This window comes from Bubalus bubalis, chromosome 14, assembly GCF_019923935.1.
Source record: "Bubalus bubalis isolate 160015118507 breed Murrah chromosome 14, NDDB_SH_1, whole genome shotgun sequence".
NCBI lineage: Eukaryota > Metazoa > Chordata > Mammalia > Artiodactyla > Bovidae > Bubalus > Bubalus bubalis.
Window position 1 is genome coordinate 73,687,699 of NC_059170.1, and position 18,641 is coordinate 73,706,339.

The window sequence follows — 18,641 nt, forward strand, 5'->3', positions numbered from 1 at the left end:
GGCCCCTGATGATGATGGCATGGCCGCATCACCATCCTGTTAATCCTCACTGGAGGAGGAGACATGCAGTGGATATGTTACTAATTACAAGTAAGATAAAGCGTGATCTTGTTCTTGTTCAGTCGCTAAGTCGTGTCCTGCTCTTCGCAACTTTGTGGACTGCAGCATGGGCAGGCTTCTCTGTCCTTCATCTAATAAGATACATAGATTTAACTGTAGATTATATTATGTGAATGTGATTATAGGCATAGTTTTAGCTATATAGGTAAAGAGGTTATAGCTGTATAGCTAATAGGTGTGTAGAAAGATGTCAGTTTTAGAGATAATCAGTATTGTGTATAGATACGATTCTATAGATAGAGTTATATAATACAACACGAGGCCACTCTTGTGAAAGTGTGAAGCCCAGGAGTCCATGGAAGGACTGCAGTGTAGCCCAGGCCCGGGGCTCTGTGCCGACAGCCGTCTCGACTTCTCCCACCAACCTGTCGCAGTCCTGCCTGGCGGGCGGGGACTCATGGGCACCTCGCTCATCTGAACGTTTTGCAGTCACTTGATGATAGATTCACTTAGGCTCAGTGCATGAAACCCCATTCACCTGAGTTCTTATCACCTAAGGTTGCAATAAAACTTGTATTATAATTCCTTTAAAAAGGACTGTTTAGCCTTAGGAAAGTAATGAGTCAGCTTGCTGTGAAATCAGAAAGTCCTCATCAGAAAACCACACGCTGAAGTCACAGTGCGAGCTCAGGGTGGGGGCAGCAGCTGGGCCAGGAGCAGAGACTGACACGCAATGCCCGGCTCCCAGCGTGGGTACCCCCCCTTTGCAGTCCTGGCTTGAGATCCCTCATCCCCCCCCAGGCCCATCCCACAGCTGATACGTGCTCCTCCCTACCCCATAGCCCCCAGGGGATGCTGGTCCTGCCCGGCAGGTCCATCATGTGCGGGCAGTGTCCCCAGGGCCCCTCAGCTCTTCTCCCCCAGCCTCCTCCAAAGCCGAGGAGGACCCAGCCCAGCTGGGAACCAGAGGGAGGCAAGGCGCTGGAGGGACCCCACAGGGAGGCTGCATGTCTTTCCGTGGGGAGCCTGCCAGCTCCCCCTCCTTTCCGGGGTGATTGGAAGTACAGTGTTCGTGTTTCTCAGCGTCCTCAGCAGGACCCAGCCCAGCCGTATGTGCACGGCTGTGACCCGCTCAGCAACAGCCCCTGTGTGGCTTTTCTTCATTTTTCTCTCTCTCTCGCTTTTCCCACCCCTTTGCTTCCATGTCCAAAGTGTGTCAGTTGCTCAGTCATGTCCGACTCTTTGCGACCCCATGGACTGTAGCGCACCAGGCTCCTCTGTCCATGGGGATTCTCCAGGCCAGAGTACTGGAGTGGCCCTCCTCCAGGGGATCTTCCCAACCCAGAGATCGATCCCAGGTCTCCTGCATTGCAGGTGGATTCTTTACCAGCTGAGCCACCAGGGAAGCCGCAAGGTCACCCCCAAATAAGTGACCCCAGTCTTTGCTCTCAGAGGATCTCACACTGCCCTTATGGGTTGGGCATATACCCTTTCTGACCATTTTGCTTTTGTTCATGTGTGTGTTTATGTGTGAAAGAGAAAGTGAGTGTGTGTGTGAGTGTGTATGTGTGAGTGTGTATGTGTGAGCCTGTTGCCCTATGCTGTATGTGCACAGTTTGTAAAATCAGTGAGTCATGGATATGCTCACAGAGGCCTGGGTCACGTCCGCCCTGACCTGCATCCTCCTTTGCAGCCTCCCAGGTTGTTTCCCCTTCCTGCGCTCTGTGTTCTCCTCTTTCTTGACTTATTCCCTCGTTTCAACGGAGCACATCCCTAGGAGCTTTCTGAGAAAGGATGCACAGGAGGTGCATTTCTAGAGACATGTCTGATGAGGTCTTTCTTCACCCGCCCCTGGCTGGACAGGATATATTAGTTGGAAACCATTCCGTCCTGTAGTTTAGGGGGCTTGTTTCACGGTCTTCTGACTCCAGGGCAGGTGGCAGGCGGGTCGAAGCCATCTCGGTGCCCAGCCCTTTGTCTGTGTCATGATTCTGTCCACCTCTGTCCCCAGCATTTGGAGTGCTCAGGGGTCTTCTCTGGTGAGCAGCCCCACCCTTCTCTGGGCCTCTGTCTGCATGGACTTTATCTCGTGTCCTTCATCTGTGGGAGATTTTTGTGATTGTTTCCTCTTCTGAGGATTTTCCTTCCTGGAGTCCCACTTGCCTGTACTGAGCCTCCTGGCCTGATTGTCCTCTCACCTCCTCTCCTCTGCTTTCCTTCTCTCCCTCCCTCGGCTGGTCCTTCCCTGCAGGTTTGAGAAACTCTGTGCCATGTGGTCCCTCTCACCCTGTCATCCTTTGCTTTAAAGCAAAGGATGGTTACTTTTGCATCTTTTCATGTTATAAACCTGGAGGCCTTGCTTCTTGCTTCCAAAAATTGTTGATTTGTGTATTTCCATGGGTCAGTGTAGTTCCTCTTTGTACATTCCCTTTGCTGCAGCAGCCCAAAAAACAGGATCAGAATTCTTTCTGTGCTTTTGTTCTACTGTCTCTGTCCTGTCTCCATAAAGTTCTCTGCTCACTATTTATATCAACACTGGCGGATCATCTTTTCTCTCCTACAGACCCCCGCCCAGTCGTCATGAGGCTTTCTTAAAGACACTTCAGTCCCCTTCACTCCATTCATCAGATTTGTCTGCCGAATGAGTTGTGCTTTTCTTAGGTGACAGGTATACACCATGTCCTGGGCGCAAAAACCTTGTTTGTTGCCTTTGTAAACTGCATCTTTATTTCAGGGTTCTACTGGTTATTTGTTTTCCCTAGACAATCGTTTTCTCTTCCGTACCTGCCACTTAGGTTTTTCAGAGCAGTAATGAATCTGTGTAGTCGCAGCACTTCCACACAGTATTTGGGGGGAACAAATGGAGAAGAACATCGGTTTGTTCCAATTCCGTACAGTTTTTATCTTTATTGTTTGCTCATGTAAAGCTCTCATCCTTTTCTAGACAGGCTTATTTTTATTTCCAGCAGTTCGCTGCAAAATGTTTACATCTGTAATATTCCAGGCAACCAAAAAAAAAAAAGACTTTCTCTAATCTATTTTCTAATTGAGATCACCTGTCTCATATTATTTATAAGTGAAATTAAGAAACTGCTATTGAAATCAAGAAAAAATTGCTAATCAGAGACGAAAATGGCAGTAAATGAAGCCATCGTCTTTTTCTCAATGGGTTTTTTTCAGCCAGCTGAGGGGTCGAGGAAAGGCTCGTGCTTAAGATGCTGGTGAGTGCCGTGGGCAGTGAGGGGCCCTGTCTGTTCTGTCTCCACAGTCTGGGGTATTTATGCTTCTTGCTGTATGTTGTGATTCCCTTTTCCGCTTCCATCTATAGTGCTCATCTTCCAGTTCACAAAATTGCATTTATTTGCAGTTCCTCATCAGAAAGAACCTGGGTATATTCAAGTAATAGCACAGTCCCTATAAACTGACCTTCCTTACTTTGCCGTGCAGTTTCCTTGTGGCAGAATCTGTGGATGATGTCAGGTTAGCCCCCTGTTTCTTTGATTAAATGACCCTACTGCCGTCCCCAGGACTCCTTAACTGGCGAGGTTTCCTTTTGATCCCTACTCTCGTCTCTCTACCCACATCCTGTCAGTCCCTTTTAACTTGCACTGCACCACTTGCCCTGCCCTACAGTTGAAAACAGTCACAGATAAGAGAGGTCATGACGACTGAAAGATTGAGGCTTACGGAGTTCTGGGTTTGTTTGGCGTTTCTCCCAGCCAGACGCCAGTGTCCAGGGAAGTGCGTGTGTCTTTGTGCCCCAGGTTGGCAGCATCCTTCACTGTCTTCTGCAGGGGCTCCTCGGGTTTTAGGAGCTCTCCAGGACAGTGGTAAAGGTTTCTAAAGTTTGACTTTGAGTTATAAATTGATTTGATAAACTTCATTCTCTATAGTAAATAAGTAAAACCCTTTGAGAGAAAGAAGATCCTCTTAAACCCATGATGTTTTGTTACAAGCATGGATGTGAGAGTTGGACTGTGAAGAAAGCTGAGTGCCAAAGAACCGATGCTTTTGAACTGTGGTGTCAGAGAAGACTCTTGAGAGTCCCGTGGACTGCAAGGAGATCCAACCAGTCCATTCTGAAGGAGATCAGCCCTGGGATTTCTTTGGAAGGAATGATGCTAAAGCTGAAACTCCAGTACTTTGGCCACCTCATGCAAAGGGTTGACTCATTGGAAAAGACTGATGCTGGGAGGGATTGGGGGCAGGAGGAGAAGGGGACGACAGAGGATGAGATGGCTGGATGGCATCACTGACTTGATGGACGCGAGTCTGAGTGAACTCCGGGAGATGGTGATGGACAGGGAGGCCTGGCGTGCTGTGATTCATGAGGTTGCAAAGAGTCGGACACGACTGAGCAACTGAACTGAACTGAACTGAAGGTCCTAAGGAAAGAAAACCCATGCCTTTCATTGTCTGAGAGCTAATTACCTAATGGGCATCTCTGTGTCAGTCATCTAATTGAGTGTGTCTTTCAGGAAGCACACGGATTCAACGTATATATATTTTTCACTGAGATGCTTAACTCTGTAGGTAATATCTGTTTGGTAAAGGAATTTATTTTCATTTCCTTATATGAATTATAGACCTACTCTGTCCTCTTTGAAAATTAGAGATGGTGCTTTTAGAGAAGTTTGGTCTGGCTTTTCTCCCTGCCTTCACCTTCCCTGTCATCACCAAACCTCAGTCCCTGTGAAGGGGGTCAGTGGAGCAGATAATCCAGATCTCCAGCTAATCCTCTCTGTGGGGCAGGGTCACAGGCCCACCACTCGGGGCCACAGTCCTCTTCGTACCTGGGACGTGACCGTGGCTCCCCCCAGGGTGCAAGGCAGCATGTGGATCCTGAGAAATAACTCCCAAGGCAGAAGGATAATTTGCCAGGCAAATAGTCCCTCAAGGATCATCAGGGGCTCCTGGCCCAAAAAACAAAAAAGGAGCAGTGGGTCTACTTCCCCCAGAGTCTCCAGAGCTCACCCCCTGGCCCTGAATTCACAGACTCAGTGTTACTCAACAATGGCCCAGTTCAAGGCCATCCAAGGAACACGTGCCATCGATTATACAGAGGACCTTAGGTCAGACTTGATAGGGAAGGATCGCCCTGCTCACTCCCAGGCACAGCTGGTAGAAAGGGACGAGATTGTCATTCAGGGTCTTGAAGCGTCTCACTGCACCCTGTTCCTGGGCTGCACTAGGGGTGGAAGCTTAGGGGTGCCAGTAATTCTCAAGTGTTTTAGGACCAGTTCTTTACGTGCCTTGTAGCCAGGACATGCCACACAGCAAGTTCAGTCTGTCAGTTACGTTGGTCACTGGGAGCCGTCCTTCTCTTTCCAAATGTCAGGAACCTCTTTGAAAGCTTATGCCGTGCTGGGAGGAGTCATGAGCTTAAAAAGAAAAGAATAGGGTTTGGAGTTTGTTTTTTCCCCAGATGTCACTTTACATAATCTCATTATTCAAAATGATCTTTCAGAGGATAATTTGACTTATAGTTAGATTTGTTTAATATGATTCCCCATTTTGAAAAACTTGTGAAGTCATCCTTCTTTTAAAGCAACTCTTGAAATAAAGGGTCTGCCAGTGACTGATACTAGGAGACTTTGGGGAAAAAAAATATTCCAGATTCTTGCTGTCCTCTACTTTCCTTTGAAGGGGGAAACATTAAATACTTCCATGCTTTAAGCCCATGTAAAAGAAGAGAGAGTTAACAGATTTACCCAACAACTTCTAGAGGACCAAACTATATAGATAATAGCGCCGATGGCTTAATAAAGACTCCTTGTGAATTGGGCCCTGGCCTAAGCGCTTTTACAGACAGTAGCTCATTTAATATTCTGATCCTTAAAAGACAGTCTGGTGAGGAAGCAGAGGAGTTCAGGGACTCTCTGTCCCTGTCCCGTAATGTCCCCACGCCCAGCGTGGTGGCTGAAGGGTTACCGAGTGCCTGAGGCGTTGGCTCACAGGGCAGAGTTGGACTCCAGCTGCGTGTGAACCCACCGGCCAACATGTGTCTCCAGGGTTCTCTTCCAGCCTCACCTCTGTGCTGAGGGTGTCAAGTTGCTCTGCATCTGTCTTTAGCCGGTTACCAATGTCTTACAAAGAGACCCAGTAAACAGAAGTCAAAGAACCAGAGTGAGCCCTGGGTGCTGGGCTCCTCCCAGCATCCTGGCATATTTTGCTTTCACCAAACAAAGTTGAGAGTGTGGCCTGTGAGACTCCGTCACTCCTGGCTCACAGGTGCACCAAATACTTGACTCCTCTCTTCTGCTCTGGAAGCCGAAAAGATGGGACTGCTGTTGACATGTGCTCTGGAGAGAGGCTCAACAAGCTTCTCAGTTCAAGCAGACCTTGACTTTCTCATGTGGCCAGTTTGTTTGTGGGGTTTCACCCTGACCTTGCTGCTCGACCTGGCTGGGTCATCAGGATCATTGAAGCTACTTAATACCCCAAGCCAAAATGTCAACCTATAAAAATTGAATATCACATGGACTTGAAATGCACATCCCTTATAAAATTTTTAAAGCTTGCTAGATTTTATTAAAATATGTGAACCAGACTGAGTATATTAAATTTATGAGTCCAACTGATGCAGTACAATAATTCAATACAATATGCTTATGTCATTAAACTCATAAAGAAGATTCTCTGAATAGCTGTAATGAATAGTTCGGATTCTGTAATCACAGACTAACATTTTCACCCTGATGAATTTTAAGTGGAAGCTCTCAGAATTCTATTTAACATCAAGAAATAAATGCCATATTTCAAATGATGACTACTTATTCTAAGTATTTACTTTAAAACCTAGGGTAGGAAAGAAGTACCTGCAAAGACAGAATTATTCATTAGAAATACGGAAAGGGTTGGAAGAGGTTGGCATGAAGTAGAATAGGACTGTAATTTATGGCTAGTCATAAATTATAAACAGAAAACAAAGAAACTTCTTCTGTTCAGGTTTGACTAATACCGTTTATTCCTTCACCTCTTACCTTTTCCCAAATATGTGTGTTTTGGTAATCTCTTAGTAATAACCTACCCAAAAGTGAGTGCCTTAAAGAAACTGCCATTTTGTTGCTTATGATGCTGTGATTCTGGAACATAGGCAGGGCTCCGTCGGGCGGTTCACCTTTTCCAAGTGTCACTGTCAGGCCAGGGCACGGGTATGTGGCAGCATTTGGATCATGGCTGCACTGAAGACTGGGCTCAGCCAGGGCACCAGAACCTGCAAGGTGACCTCTTCACTCTCAGCATTACCTCCAGGGCACTCTCTAGGTTAAAGCAAGTCCCAGGACTTGTCCTGGCGGGACTCTGTGGTTCAGAGAGAAGAGAGTTTGGCAGGATACATTCTGGACCCCTGGTCTCAGACACCCCGGTGAGGAAGCAGAGGAGTTCAGAGACTGGCTGAGAACCAATCTGGTGGGCAGTGCAGAAGTGCCTCCCCCATGCTAAATTGAACACAGTCCAGACCTGCTGGACCACTGGCCATGCCCCAAGCTCTGCTACCCCACTATGAGGCTTTATACCCACTCTGCCCTCTGCCTGGAACAGGCTTCCTTCAGAATCTTTCTCCAGTGTCTTCACAGGCTTGATTCTTACTCACCCCTCAGGTCTTGGCATGGTGAATGGTGAATCGCTCAGTGGTGTCCGACTCTTTGCAACCCCATGGACTGTAGCCTACCAGGCTCCTCTGTCCATGGGATTTTCCAGGCAGTAGTACTGGAGTGGATTGCCATTTCCTTCTCCAGGGAACTTCCCGACCCAGGGATCGAACCCGGGTCTCCCACATTGTAGACAGACACTTAACCATCTGAGCCACCAGGGAAGTCCCTAGGCCTTGGCATAAATGTCTCCAATCCCCAGGGCTGCCTCTCCTAGGTGCTCCAAAAGTATCTCATTCCTATTTTTTTTTTTTTTTTTTGGAGCCATATTTTAATTCCTGCTTTCCTTGTCCAATCTCCCTGAAAAGCCTGCATGTTACTCAGGATGGAAATGAAGTTTGTCTTTTACTGAATCCCCAGCAGCACTGGCAGGAGGAAAGCTCTCAGTTAAATATTTGTTTGTTGGGTTCATGAATGGGGTCTGAAGAGAGAGGGATCAACAGAGAATAAACCTTGATTTAGTCCTTAAAGGATGAACAGGATTTAGATGATGGAAGCTCAGCACCAGGAAGAATGACTCTGAACCGTGAGATGGTGTGGGCTGCCAGGTGCCCTAGGAGGGCAGGCTCTGTGTCTGTCAACACCCATGTGCCCACTCCCCATGTCACTTCGTGGGGAGCAGGTGTGCAGTACCTGTGCAGTGGTTGAGCAAGCTGCTTGTCAAAAACTGTCCTAATTTTATCAGAGCATGGAGGACATTTGGAGGCATGTTGGTAAAGGAACCCAGCATGGTTGATCCAATGGAGACAAATTTTAGGATTCCTAAAATAACCAGAGAAAGGTGTTCAGAGTAGAATGTATGGGAGTTTAAAACTGGGAGGACTTGACTGTGAATAACATCAACCACCTGGGTTGGTTCATAACACGTGCCCAGTGGTGACCAGACCTCTCTGGGGTCTAGAAATATCCCAGTGTGTCTCCATCCCAGCCAGATTCATCTTCAGAGCCCATCAATCAATGATTAATTCTCCAAGTACTGCAAGGTAAATGAGACCTCTAAGTCAGCTGGACTGAGAGTTGTCTTTAAGCTGCCACCATGGCTAATGAGTTCTGGAAATGAGGAATATGCCACTGAACTGCCTTCTCTGTTAATATGTCATGGTGGAAAGGTGGCTGAAGCCCTTTTACATTTTTAAAGAACATTTCAATTTTAATAATTTCAATAACTTTAAATTAAATTATGGATTGGTGTTAAAATTTTGTAAAATGAAAAGAGCTCCACAACAATGAGATGGCCGGGAAATCATTCAGATGACACAGCTGGGGTGAAATATCGCCCGTGAAATAAGCAGTAGGCTGCAGTTACAGCCGTGAGCCCTATTAAAGCGGAAACTTTTTAATAACATAAAATGGTCATGATTTTATCCCCCCGTTAATTAAAATAGAAGGAAGGAAGCCAAAAGATAAAAAGAAAAAAAAGGTGAAGTCTTTCAAATTCTTCTGAGGCCCTATTTTCATTCCCACATCTTATACACACGCATACACATTCACACACCCACACATGCGTGTGTGGCAGCTGATTGAAATTCAGGGTAAATTCTGAGCCTACACGAGCAGGGAGGGGACAGCCCAAAGAAAGGGGCCACATGTACATTTACATTTATACCTTAACGTTATGGGCTTAAAGGATTCTCCTTGAGAATTTCAAGGACTTCCTCACGAATCTGAAGAGCCAGTCATTTTGTCTCTTATAGTTGTTGCCCTTGTCTAAGTCCCTGTCTCCTGAGATCTCAATATTCTTACGTGGAAACAGAGGATGCAGACACCTGTCCTCCTTCTCCTTAGGCTGTCTCAGGGGTCATAGGAGCTCCTGAGCCCAGAAAGGCTTTGCAAATACCTGCAGACCCGACAGCCAGGTTCAAGGTCCCCAGGATTCTCCTGCAGACCCTGCCCTTCCCCAGGCTGAGCCCTCCACATGCTGGCCGTGCTCCCTGTTCACATCCTTCACTGAGCCTGGGTACCACACACCTTCCCTCCTTTCCCTGTTCTCAGACTTGCCCTTCCTTCCAGATGCCAGACCTGAAAGGGGAATGGCCACGAGATGGGAGCGGCCACACCATATAATGTCCCTCTGACTTCCTAGGTTTTTTCCTGGCTGAGCTGTAGAGAACAAGATCTTCCCTTTGAGCAGACTAGCGTTTCATCCAGAAGCTCCTGAGTTGAAAGGAAAAACCCAGCAGAAGCTACTTCAAGTCCAGCTTCTACCCAGGTTATTCCAGGAACTTAAGTACTTTTCCTTTTAGCCAGAGCCGACACTGAAATCATATTATAGGTCACACATGAATCATGTTAATATAATGACCTTCATCAGAAGTGTCTAAAGTGAAGTAGCATGTAGCAGCACATTATATTTCATTTCCCCCCCCCTTAATGCAATGTATTGATTGAGGTACCAGGCTAAAGCTCTAAGATAATTGACTAAGTTCTTGCAGAATTGCCCTGTATTGCTGTAGGGAGTGTGTTTCGCCTTTCAGAACTCATTAACACAGCCAACAGACCATATTAGCCTGTGTTTTTGGTACAAAAGATTAATAATGTTTAGTGGTTGACTTTTGAAATGGTGTTGAATTTTAAAGATTGGCCCTTGTGTGTATCTGGGTTTGGAGCGGGAGTCTTCCAGCTGAATGCTTGGCTGGGAATGGACCTCTTGCATGGGCTGACCCATCTGAGACGGTATGTATGAAAGCCTCCCAGGACAGACTTTGTCCTAATAGAGGCACCCTGGGCAGATGCCCTGAGCCCACTGCAGGCCCCCACCCCCAGAACTGGGTGTGTTGTAAGTGGGAGGTTTCCTCTTATTCTTGACAGACACCTGCCGACACCCCAGGGGTGTTGATGTCAAACAGTAGGGAACAACTGTGGTCCTGGTGAGCAAGTGGGCTTGGGAATGGACAGACCAAGTGCTCTCCTGCTTCCGCCCTGGGTTTCTTATGCAAACTCTTGAAATGCTCCACGGCACCAGCTCTGCAGTCTGGGAGAGGCTTGCCCCAGATGACCCTGCATCCCTGCAGGCTCCACGTGGTATCTTGATGCGCTCTTTGGCTACATGAGCCCATCCCAGAAGAGGAAGACGAAGAGACCACCAGCCCTCTGCCCTGAGTCAGCCAGATGACCCATCCCCAAAGAATGGAGACGTATTTTTTCAGAAGGGAATCTGAATGTCATCTGGGAAGGGGAACAGAAGGAGGGTGATCGAGAAATGACCAGAGCCCAGCAAAGCACTGTGAGGAAGATCTGGGAATGTGAGCAGAGGTGCGTAGACTCTGTGTAGAAGGGTAGAAGCGTCACAGGAAGGAGGCTTCTGCCCCAGGTTTGCGTGGAGCATTCACTCTAGACAACCCTGCACCCCTGTCCCCATGAGAGCGCCGTCAGGCTAGACGACAAGACGCCCAGTGCCATCAGCCCAGCCCAGTGAGATGGTAGCACCCAGAGAGGAGGCTCAGCCCGAGAAGAGGGGGCTGCGGACGGAGCCTGGGCACTGAGACCAGTCTCTGGACTTAGGAGAGCTGGGTGTGTGTCCTCACACTCCCACACGCTGTCACCTTTAGGACGGCACTTGCACCTCCTGGACTGCGGTTTTTTTTCTCTGAGAAGATGGAGATAGTAGTCGTCTCTGTCTCATACCCTGTTGTGATGTTTAAATGAAACAGCCATTAAGCGTTCTCACTGTGCCTGGAGCATTGCAGGCTGTTGATCAGCGGCCTCTCTGTGAGAGGAACGAGGCGATCGCTGGCCTGCCTGGTGCGTGCGCCTGGGGGACATCCCCAGGGAGCTCAGGGGTGAGGGCGAGTGCGAGTTAAAGGACAGAAAGAACCCCTTTGGAGAGAAGGAGTCAGGAACCTGGTGCGGGGCGTCCTTGGTGATCTGTGTGCCCCTCATCCTTCTGCTGATCTCTTGTCCTCCTCTTTTGAAAGGTCATGGTCCCCTTACAGGATTTTGGTTTTGTTCTGGGGGGAGGGGGCAGTTTTTAAAACCACGAGCCATTTAACATTTTGTTTGGAGCAGACCCATGGGGGCCCATGTCTCCCAGTGACTTCTGCCTCCCCCCACCCCGCTCAAGGCCCCTGTGCAGATTGACTTAAAAAATAAATATATAGATACATACATAGATACATATACATATATACATATATATATATTTGTATATATATATATGCCTACAACCTGTAGAAGAAAGACAGTTTCTGAAATCAAGGCTCTGTGCATCAGTACTGAAGTATGCCGTAAAGATTTGTCATCTAAATTTGATTTTCCAAAAGCATTGATAAGAAAATACCTTATATTACAGTGTCGGTCCAAGCAGCTAAAAGAAACCTAGATAAATGTCTAACATATCTATTGTTCTTAAACCGTTTTTTGCCAACTTTGAAAGCAGCTCATGGTCTTCCTGGAGAAGGCAATGGCACCACACTCCAGTACTCCTGCCTGGAAAATCCCATGGACGGAGGAGCCTGGTAGGCTGCAGTCCATGGGGTTGCTAAGAGTCGGACAGGACTGAGTGGCTTCACTTTCACTTTTCACTTTCATGCATTGGAGGAGGAAATGGCAGCCCACTCCAGTGTTCTTGCCTGGAGAATCCCAGGGACAGGGGAGCCTGGTGGGCTGCCATCTATGGGGTCGCACAGAGTTGGACACGACTAAAGCTACTTAGCAGCAGCAGAAGCATGGTCCTCCATCCCCAGCGTGGTGTGTGGTTTTCCCTCTCTCCCTCCTCTTCTTTCCACCCCCACCCCTGATCCCGCCCCATCCCCTCTCCCCATCCCCTAGCTGGCCCTTGCCTCTCTTTGGGCTCCTTCTCCTCTCAGTCCCTCCCATCTCCTCGGTTGCTCACTCTCAAGACCTCCCCAGACCCCCTCTTGCTCTGCATTCCATGTCCTGATTTGCAGTCTTACTGAAAGAAGATTGGGTTTCATCTGACTTTCCGAGGCAGGGCTGGAATGTCTCCCAACCATGGTAGGTGTAGCCACCACTCTCAGCAGCCCTGATCTGGGGTGTTTCACATAGCAGAGACTGGATGTGACCTCCCCCTACCCCGCCACCAGGCCAGCCAGGGGTCCTGCAGGCCTTCTATGGTCCCTAACAGCTGCTGAAGCTGAAGCTCCAATACTTTGGCTATCTGATATGCAGAGCTGACTCACTGGAAAAGACCCTGATGCTGGGAAAGATTGCACGGGGAGAAAGGGGTGACGGAGGATGAGGTAGTTGGATGGCATCGCTGACTCAATGGACATGAGTTTGAGCAAGCTCAGGGAGATAATGGAGGACTGGTGCTGCAGTCCATGGGTTGCAGAGAGTTGGACGTGCCTTAGCGACTGAACAACAACAGTGGATGCAGAGATTGAAATTTGTCTGCTTTTCTTATTTTCATGGAGAGGAAGCCATGTGAAGGAAACAAATTGGATATTGGATTCCACAGACCCTTCTCCTACTTTGCCCTTCTGACCCCGATAAGCGCATAAACTCCTGGAGTCCTTGAGTTTTGTAAAAAGTAAACCGCCCTGGGGAGGTGGCTCAGTTCCTGGATTTACTTCCACACACCCGGGAGGGTGGGGGTGTCTTTGGACTCAACATTAGAGAGAGAGCTTTGACAGGAGACACTTTAATTTTCTCCCTTTGGCCACAGGTGCTGTGGAAAACACTAGGAGCACAGACAGCAGGATTTATTAATATGAATGTATGTACTTAAGTATGTATTTTATATATAATTAGGATGTATATTGATATGCATGCAGTAGCAGGGTTCTAGTACATTAGACTGAGGCCTCAAGCCCTAAGGGGAAGCTTCTTTATTGTAGGAATAGTAATAAACTTGATTCACCCGACACCGTTACACAGTCGTCGATTTCATTACTGAAGAAGCTCAGACAAAAGAACCAAACCCACCGCCCCTCCGTAGCCCTCACTTCAGTAAGTGGGTGGGTATGTGCACGTGGAATACTACGCAGCAGTGAAAACGAGCAGACCACAGCACACCCACCCAGGTGCACAAGGCTCACAAGCGTCACGTTAGTGACGGTAAGCAGTGGAAACCAGATACAGAAGAGTGCACCCTGTGGGATCCCATCGGTATCAAGTTCAAAAGTTGGCAGAACTGATCGGTGGCACAGGAAGTCAGAGCAGTGGCTACCCTGGAGGATGGAGGATGGGGAGGGCTGCCAGGGCTCTAAAAGTGTTCTCATGTTTTTAGCCCAGTGCTCAGCACACCAGTGCGTTCACTTTTTGAAAACTCATTAAGCGGTACATTCATGATGGATGCTGTTTTCTCTCTGTATGTTTCAGTTTTTAAAAATGAACTCATCAATATTAGTCATCAGGGTTGCTTGTAAGCACTTTACCCCAGCTAGCAGTGGGCCCAAGACAATGGGAATTACAGAGAATGAGATGCTGTCTGTGACGCCAGGCACTTTCTGCAATTTTAGTTCTTTCTTGTGTCCCCTGCCCCAGCCCTGGTCCTTTGGGTTTGTCACTCACCAGCAAGAATTTGCTCAGCCCACTGCAAGCCTGTGGCTCTCGACACAGCCAACCAAGGCCACACATCACCTCTTCACTTCAGAGCACCCCGAGGTCTCCACAAAGAATACTTCCTATCACAGCCTTTCTTTGACCAAAGAAGCTGTCTAGGAAGAGGGAGCCAAGGCCACCCGATTCTGCTGAGCAGAGACTCATTGCAGAGAAAAAGCTCTTCCATAATCGGTTTACAATCAGTTGGATCAGATTCCTCTCTCTGGAGGTTTCATGGAGGCGTGCTGACGCATTCATTTTAAGGAGAGCCTTCCCTGGCGACTGCTTCCTTGCTCTCTCTCTACGGGGCTTCCTCCGGTGGGGAAGGGGGATCTCCAGGACCCTCTGTTTGCACTTTATTTCTGGCTTTTACTGTTACTTCTCTTTTCATTATCCCTTCAGGCTTTCTTGGCCCTTTAAAGGGCCCCTGCTTCATGAACTGATGATGCCACATGTTGATGCATCATCTGTTCCGTCTGTCCGGTCAGAAAGCATCTGGAAGGCAGGCAGCGTGGACATTAGTCTGCGCTCGAGCATGGCCGTGGGGGCGTGGGCTGCAGGGAGCTGCTGAGGTGACGGCCGGGGTCCTGCCTCACCGCTTGGAGTGGGTGCAGTCACAGCTCACCCGCGGGGCGGCCCCAGTCCCCCTCGTGCCAGATCGGTATTTCCCCGTAACCGTGTTTGTTGGACCTGGGGTCCCTGTAGGTCAATGTTCCCGGCTTTTCTGCCCCCAGAGAAGTCAGGGCATGTTCTCTTCTGCTTCTTTGATGCAAATCAGTCCTGGAGCAAGGTGTCCATTTTCTAGCAATTGGTTTTGACACCTTCTTACCTTGACCTGCTTTTTGTTTAGAAAGCCTTCCTTGAGCGATTACCATGAGATCAGGAAATTAAGAATATTGAACACGGGTAACAGTCTGAGTTAAAAATCCTTACTGCAAGTCTCCTCTCTGGATTACTAGCCTTGCTCACCAGATAATGGGTGTTACAATAATTAAAAAGAAAAAAAAAAAGAAAAGGTAGGCAGAGGCAGAGTATGAAGATAACCCGCAGTTGGGTGACGCAGGACCCCTCTGGGTGTGGTCCGAACGTCTGTCACCTTGCTCTGGTGCTGGTTTCGCAGACATCTCCGTGCGTCAGCACTCTGCAGGCCCTGCCTTAGAAGAGTACTCAGCCACTGGGCATCAGTTATACTTTCATAAAACAGAAAGAGTTCGATTTTTTAGAAACTATTAAATTACCGTACAAGTGTTAATTATTAGTAGTCCCTGTTACTGTTTTTAAGAAAGAAGCTAACAGATTTTCCTTGAGCAGAATGTCTTCTTTCAGAGGTAAATCTGAGGTGGGTTATTCATTCAGCCAGCGGAATCTGGCTTCTTCCCCCAGGCCACAGGTTCATTATCCGTGTCTCTAGTGACATTTGGGGTAAATAAGTGTTTGCACAGAGGCTTGTAGGATGTTAGCTGCCTCCCTGGCCTTCTCCTGTTAGATGCGTGCCCACCCCCTGCACCCCATTTTCAGTTACAGGTAGCCTTTGCCGTACCGGAACTGTATTAAGTATTTCTGCATGTTCTCTTTTCCGTTACCACATCTTGCTGGTGCCCGTGTCTGATTGCAGCCCCAGCATCTCGGGTCTTGGACTCAGAGCAGCTGTACGAGTTTGGTGCCAGAAGAGCTGGCCAGTGCTGCCACAGACGTGCGCGAAGGTTGGGGTGGGGGTGAGCACGGGGTTCAGAGCAGTTAATCTCAGCAAGAGCTTCCTTTACTGGGTGGTCTGTAAATGTTCGTGTTTGCAGTGGACCCTCTCGCCCGCAGTGTTTCTTTTCCTTTAGTGTATAAGAAGGCTGCAAAGCACAGAGGGCCTGTGCCACTTGACACATTATTGACTAAGGACATATTAGTGCCAGAGACGTTAGTTCCTGCAGAAACCCCCCGGTCATTAAGAGTAAAAATGTGCATTTAGCATCGTGCAGACCATTAGCCGTTTTGTTCTCCTTCCTCTTAGTGGCCTTTCTGTTAGTGAGTTGGGCGGGGGGACATGACTTGGCAGGCTGCAGTCCATAGTGTTACAGAGTCAGACACAACTGGAGTGACTTAGCACATGTGACTTGACTGAAAAAGCGGGGTATTAACCTCCAGCACCGTGCTGGAAAGCAGACCCCACCCCCAGCGCCCGCTGCCCGGCAATCCCCGGGCTTGTCTACAGACAGCATGGCCTGTGCGTCAGAACCAAGAGGTGTCCCCGCACGCTGGACGCCGTGGCTGCTCCCCAGGTGGGTCCAGTGTGGGGAAGGCAGCAGAGGGGGGGTCCCTGCGCTGTTTCTAACGGCAGCGGCAGCCCCTCCGTGCCAGGAGGGGCGTTGTTCCTAGGCGTTCCTCCCCACCGACTCTTCCCTGCCCGTGTCTTGACCATGTCTTTGTCTCTCGTCTCTTCCCAGCGGTACCTCAGGGACTTTTTCAGCGTGATGCTCCAGTCGGCCACGTCCCCACTGCACATCGACAAGGTGGGGCTGACGCTATCCAAACACACCGTGTGCGAGTTCTCGCCGTTCTTCAAGAAGGGTGTCTTCGACTACAGCAGCCACGGGACGGGGTAGGACTGGAGATGGAACCTCGCCACACAGTGCCTTCTCATCTGAGCAGCCCCCGACCAGGGGCCTGGACCCCTCACCGCCTCCTCCGAGTGCCTGAGCAGAGCCGGGGCCGCGCTGGCCACGGTGACACTGAGGGGCGGCTGCCCCTGCCCGTCACGGGTGAATGTGGCCTTCTCATTGTGTGCAGAGTCTGTCCTGGAGGCTCCGTCACCCTGGCCCCTGGAGCCGAGCCAGCCTGGGGTTTCCCTGGTGGGTGGCTGGTCAGACCTCCCCAATGACTTTCATCTGGTTTCCCCTTTCACCAGAATACTCTTATTTTTTTTTTGTATCCCTTCCATGTGGCTGGCTGTATCCCAAGAAAAGCATTTTAAATTATTTCATTGTATTTTCCTTTTTCCCCATTTGAGGCTGAACTTTTTGTATAATCCCTAAGCACCGATGTTTACACAGAATTTCACATTCTGCAAAAGGGATTTTCAGTCCAATCATAACTGGAGTCTTCCATGCTTGACACATTGGATGTAGGTTACATCAGCTTCTATAAATCCATTGAAATAGGATATTTGTTTAATCTTGAATATTCAAGAAGTTTTTACCAAATGGCTGTCCTGCACGTTCAAGCTTTCTCTGCTAAGCACAAAATGAGCTCCTCATTGAATGCATATTTTTAAACATTTCGTTCACATTTTTGTTACTGAATCTACTGGATCTTAAGCTGCAAGACTAGAATTTACTGTAGTTTATTAACGATCCCTTAAATTACTCAGGACTTAATGTAGCATCGCACATCCATGTACAAGTAAAACTGCTTTGTTTTACTAAAGAAAAATATGAGAAGAAAAAAGGATATATATGGTATATATTGAAATGTATATAATTCTACCTATAGATTTATATGTGTACACACGCCTGTATGATAGTTATGTCAAAATATATAATTCACATGAAATTTATTAAAGGTATTTGCTTTTTTCAAGATTTAAATGGAGCTGCTATCAATATTAAATGAAGTTATGGAATCCATCCTGTAGCTTAGTTTATTTTAAGCTTGTGACATGATCATTCCTCCTGGTCTGTTTAAAAATTTATCTAATGTGCTTGGAAAGATACACAGTGTATAATTTAGCGTTTGTTTTGTGGAAGATGCGCTAACAGTAATGATTGAAGTCACAAATGAATGGGTAACAAAACAGGCCTGCATTCAGTCTTCTGGAAGATGCCTGTGCAACAGAGCTCTCCAGTCTGAAAAATGTATATTCAAAGATGCAATTATCCTGATAAGGGGGGAAATTATTATTGTACTAATTAGATATCAGAGTTTAGCATGAAAAAAAATGAGGACTTTTTTTTTTTAATTGCTGCAGGAAGACTTCATATTGAGTGCTGTTGTGATTACAGGCAGAGGTTAGGGGTAATTACTGCTAGGAAATTTAAACCTAGAGATTCCAGGATGAAAAACTGAGAGATGATATCAGGTTAGCCAAAAACTTCATTTGGGTTTTTATGTACGATGTCCCCTTTTTGCTGAGTAAACTAAATGGTTTTCTTCAACTGACCAGGTCATCTGTCTCCTGCCCTTTTGGACCCGTACTGGAAGCCAGGCTCATGGCAGGTGTCTCACTAGGATCACACAGGGGACATGACAGTTTGACGAGAATAGACGTGTGTTTGTAGGAAGTGCGGGAATCAGACGATGCTTTGATTCCAATCCTCAACTTAAGGTGTCAAGTTGAGGGTGGAAATCCTGGTCGGTGCTGGGCAAAGCTGGCTGTAACACATGGGCGTCACGTCACTTCTCTGAACCTCAGTCCCCATCTGAAAATGACGCTGTTGCGCA

The 18,641-nt window shown here is 47.9% G+C and overlaps 1 protein-coding gene across 3 annotated transcripts in view; it reads left to right on the forward strand.

The window, feature by feature from the left end:
• Positions 1-17,827, forward strand: part of KIF16B (kinesin family member 16B) — a 298,517-nt gene extending 280,690 nt beyond the window's left edge. For all 3 annotated transcript variants that reach the window (XM_044928278.2, XM_044928272.2, XM_006070214.4), the window contains one exon: positions 16,649-17,827. In XM_044928278.2, coding sequence (XP_044784213.2) covers positions 16,649-16,807 — 159 coding nt within the window. In that variant the 3' untranslated portion in view covers positions 16,808-17,827. The remainder of the gene's footprint in view (positions 1-16,648) is intronic.
• Positions 17,828-18,641: the final 814 nt, after the last annotated feature.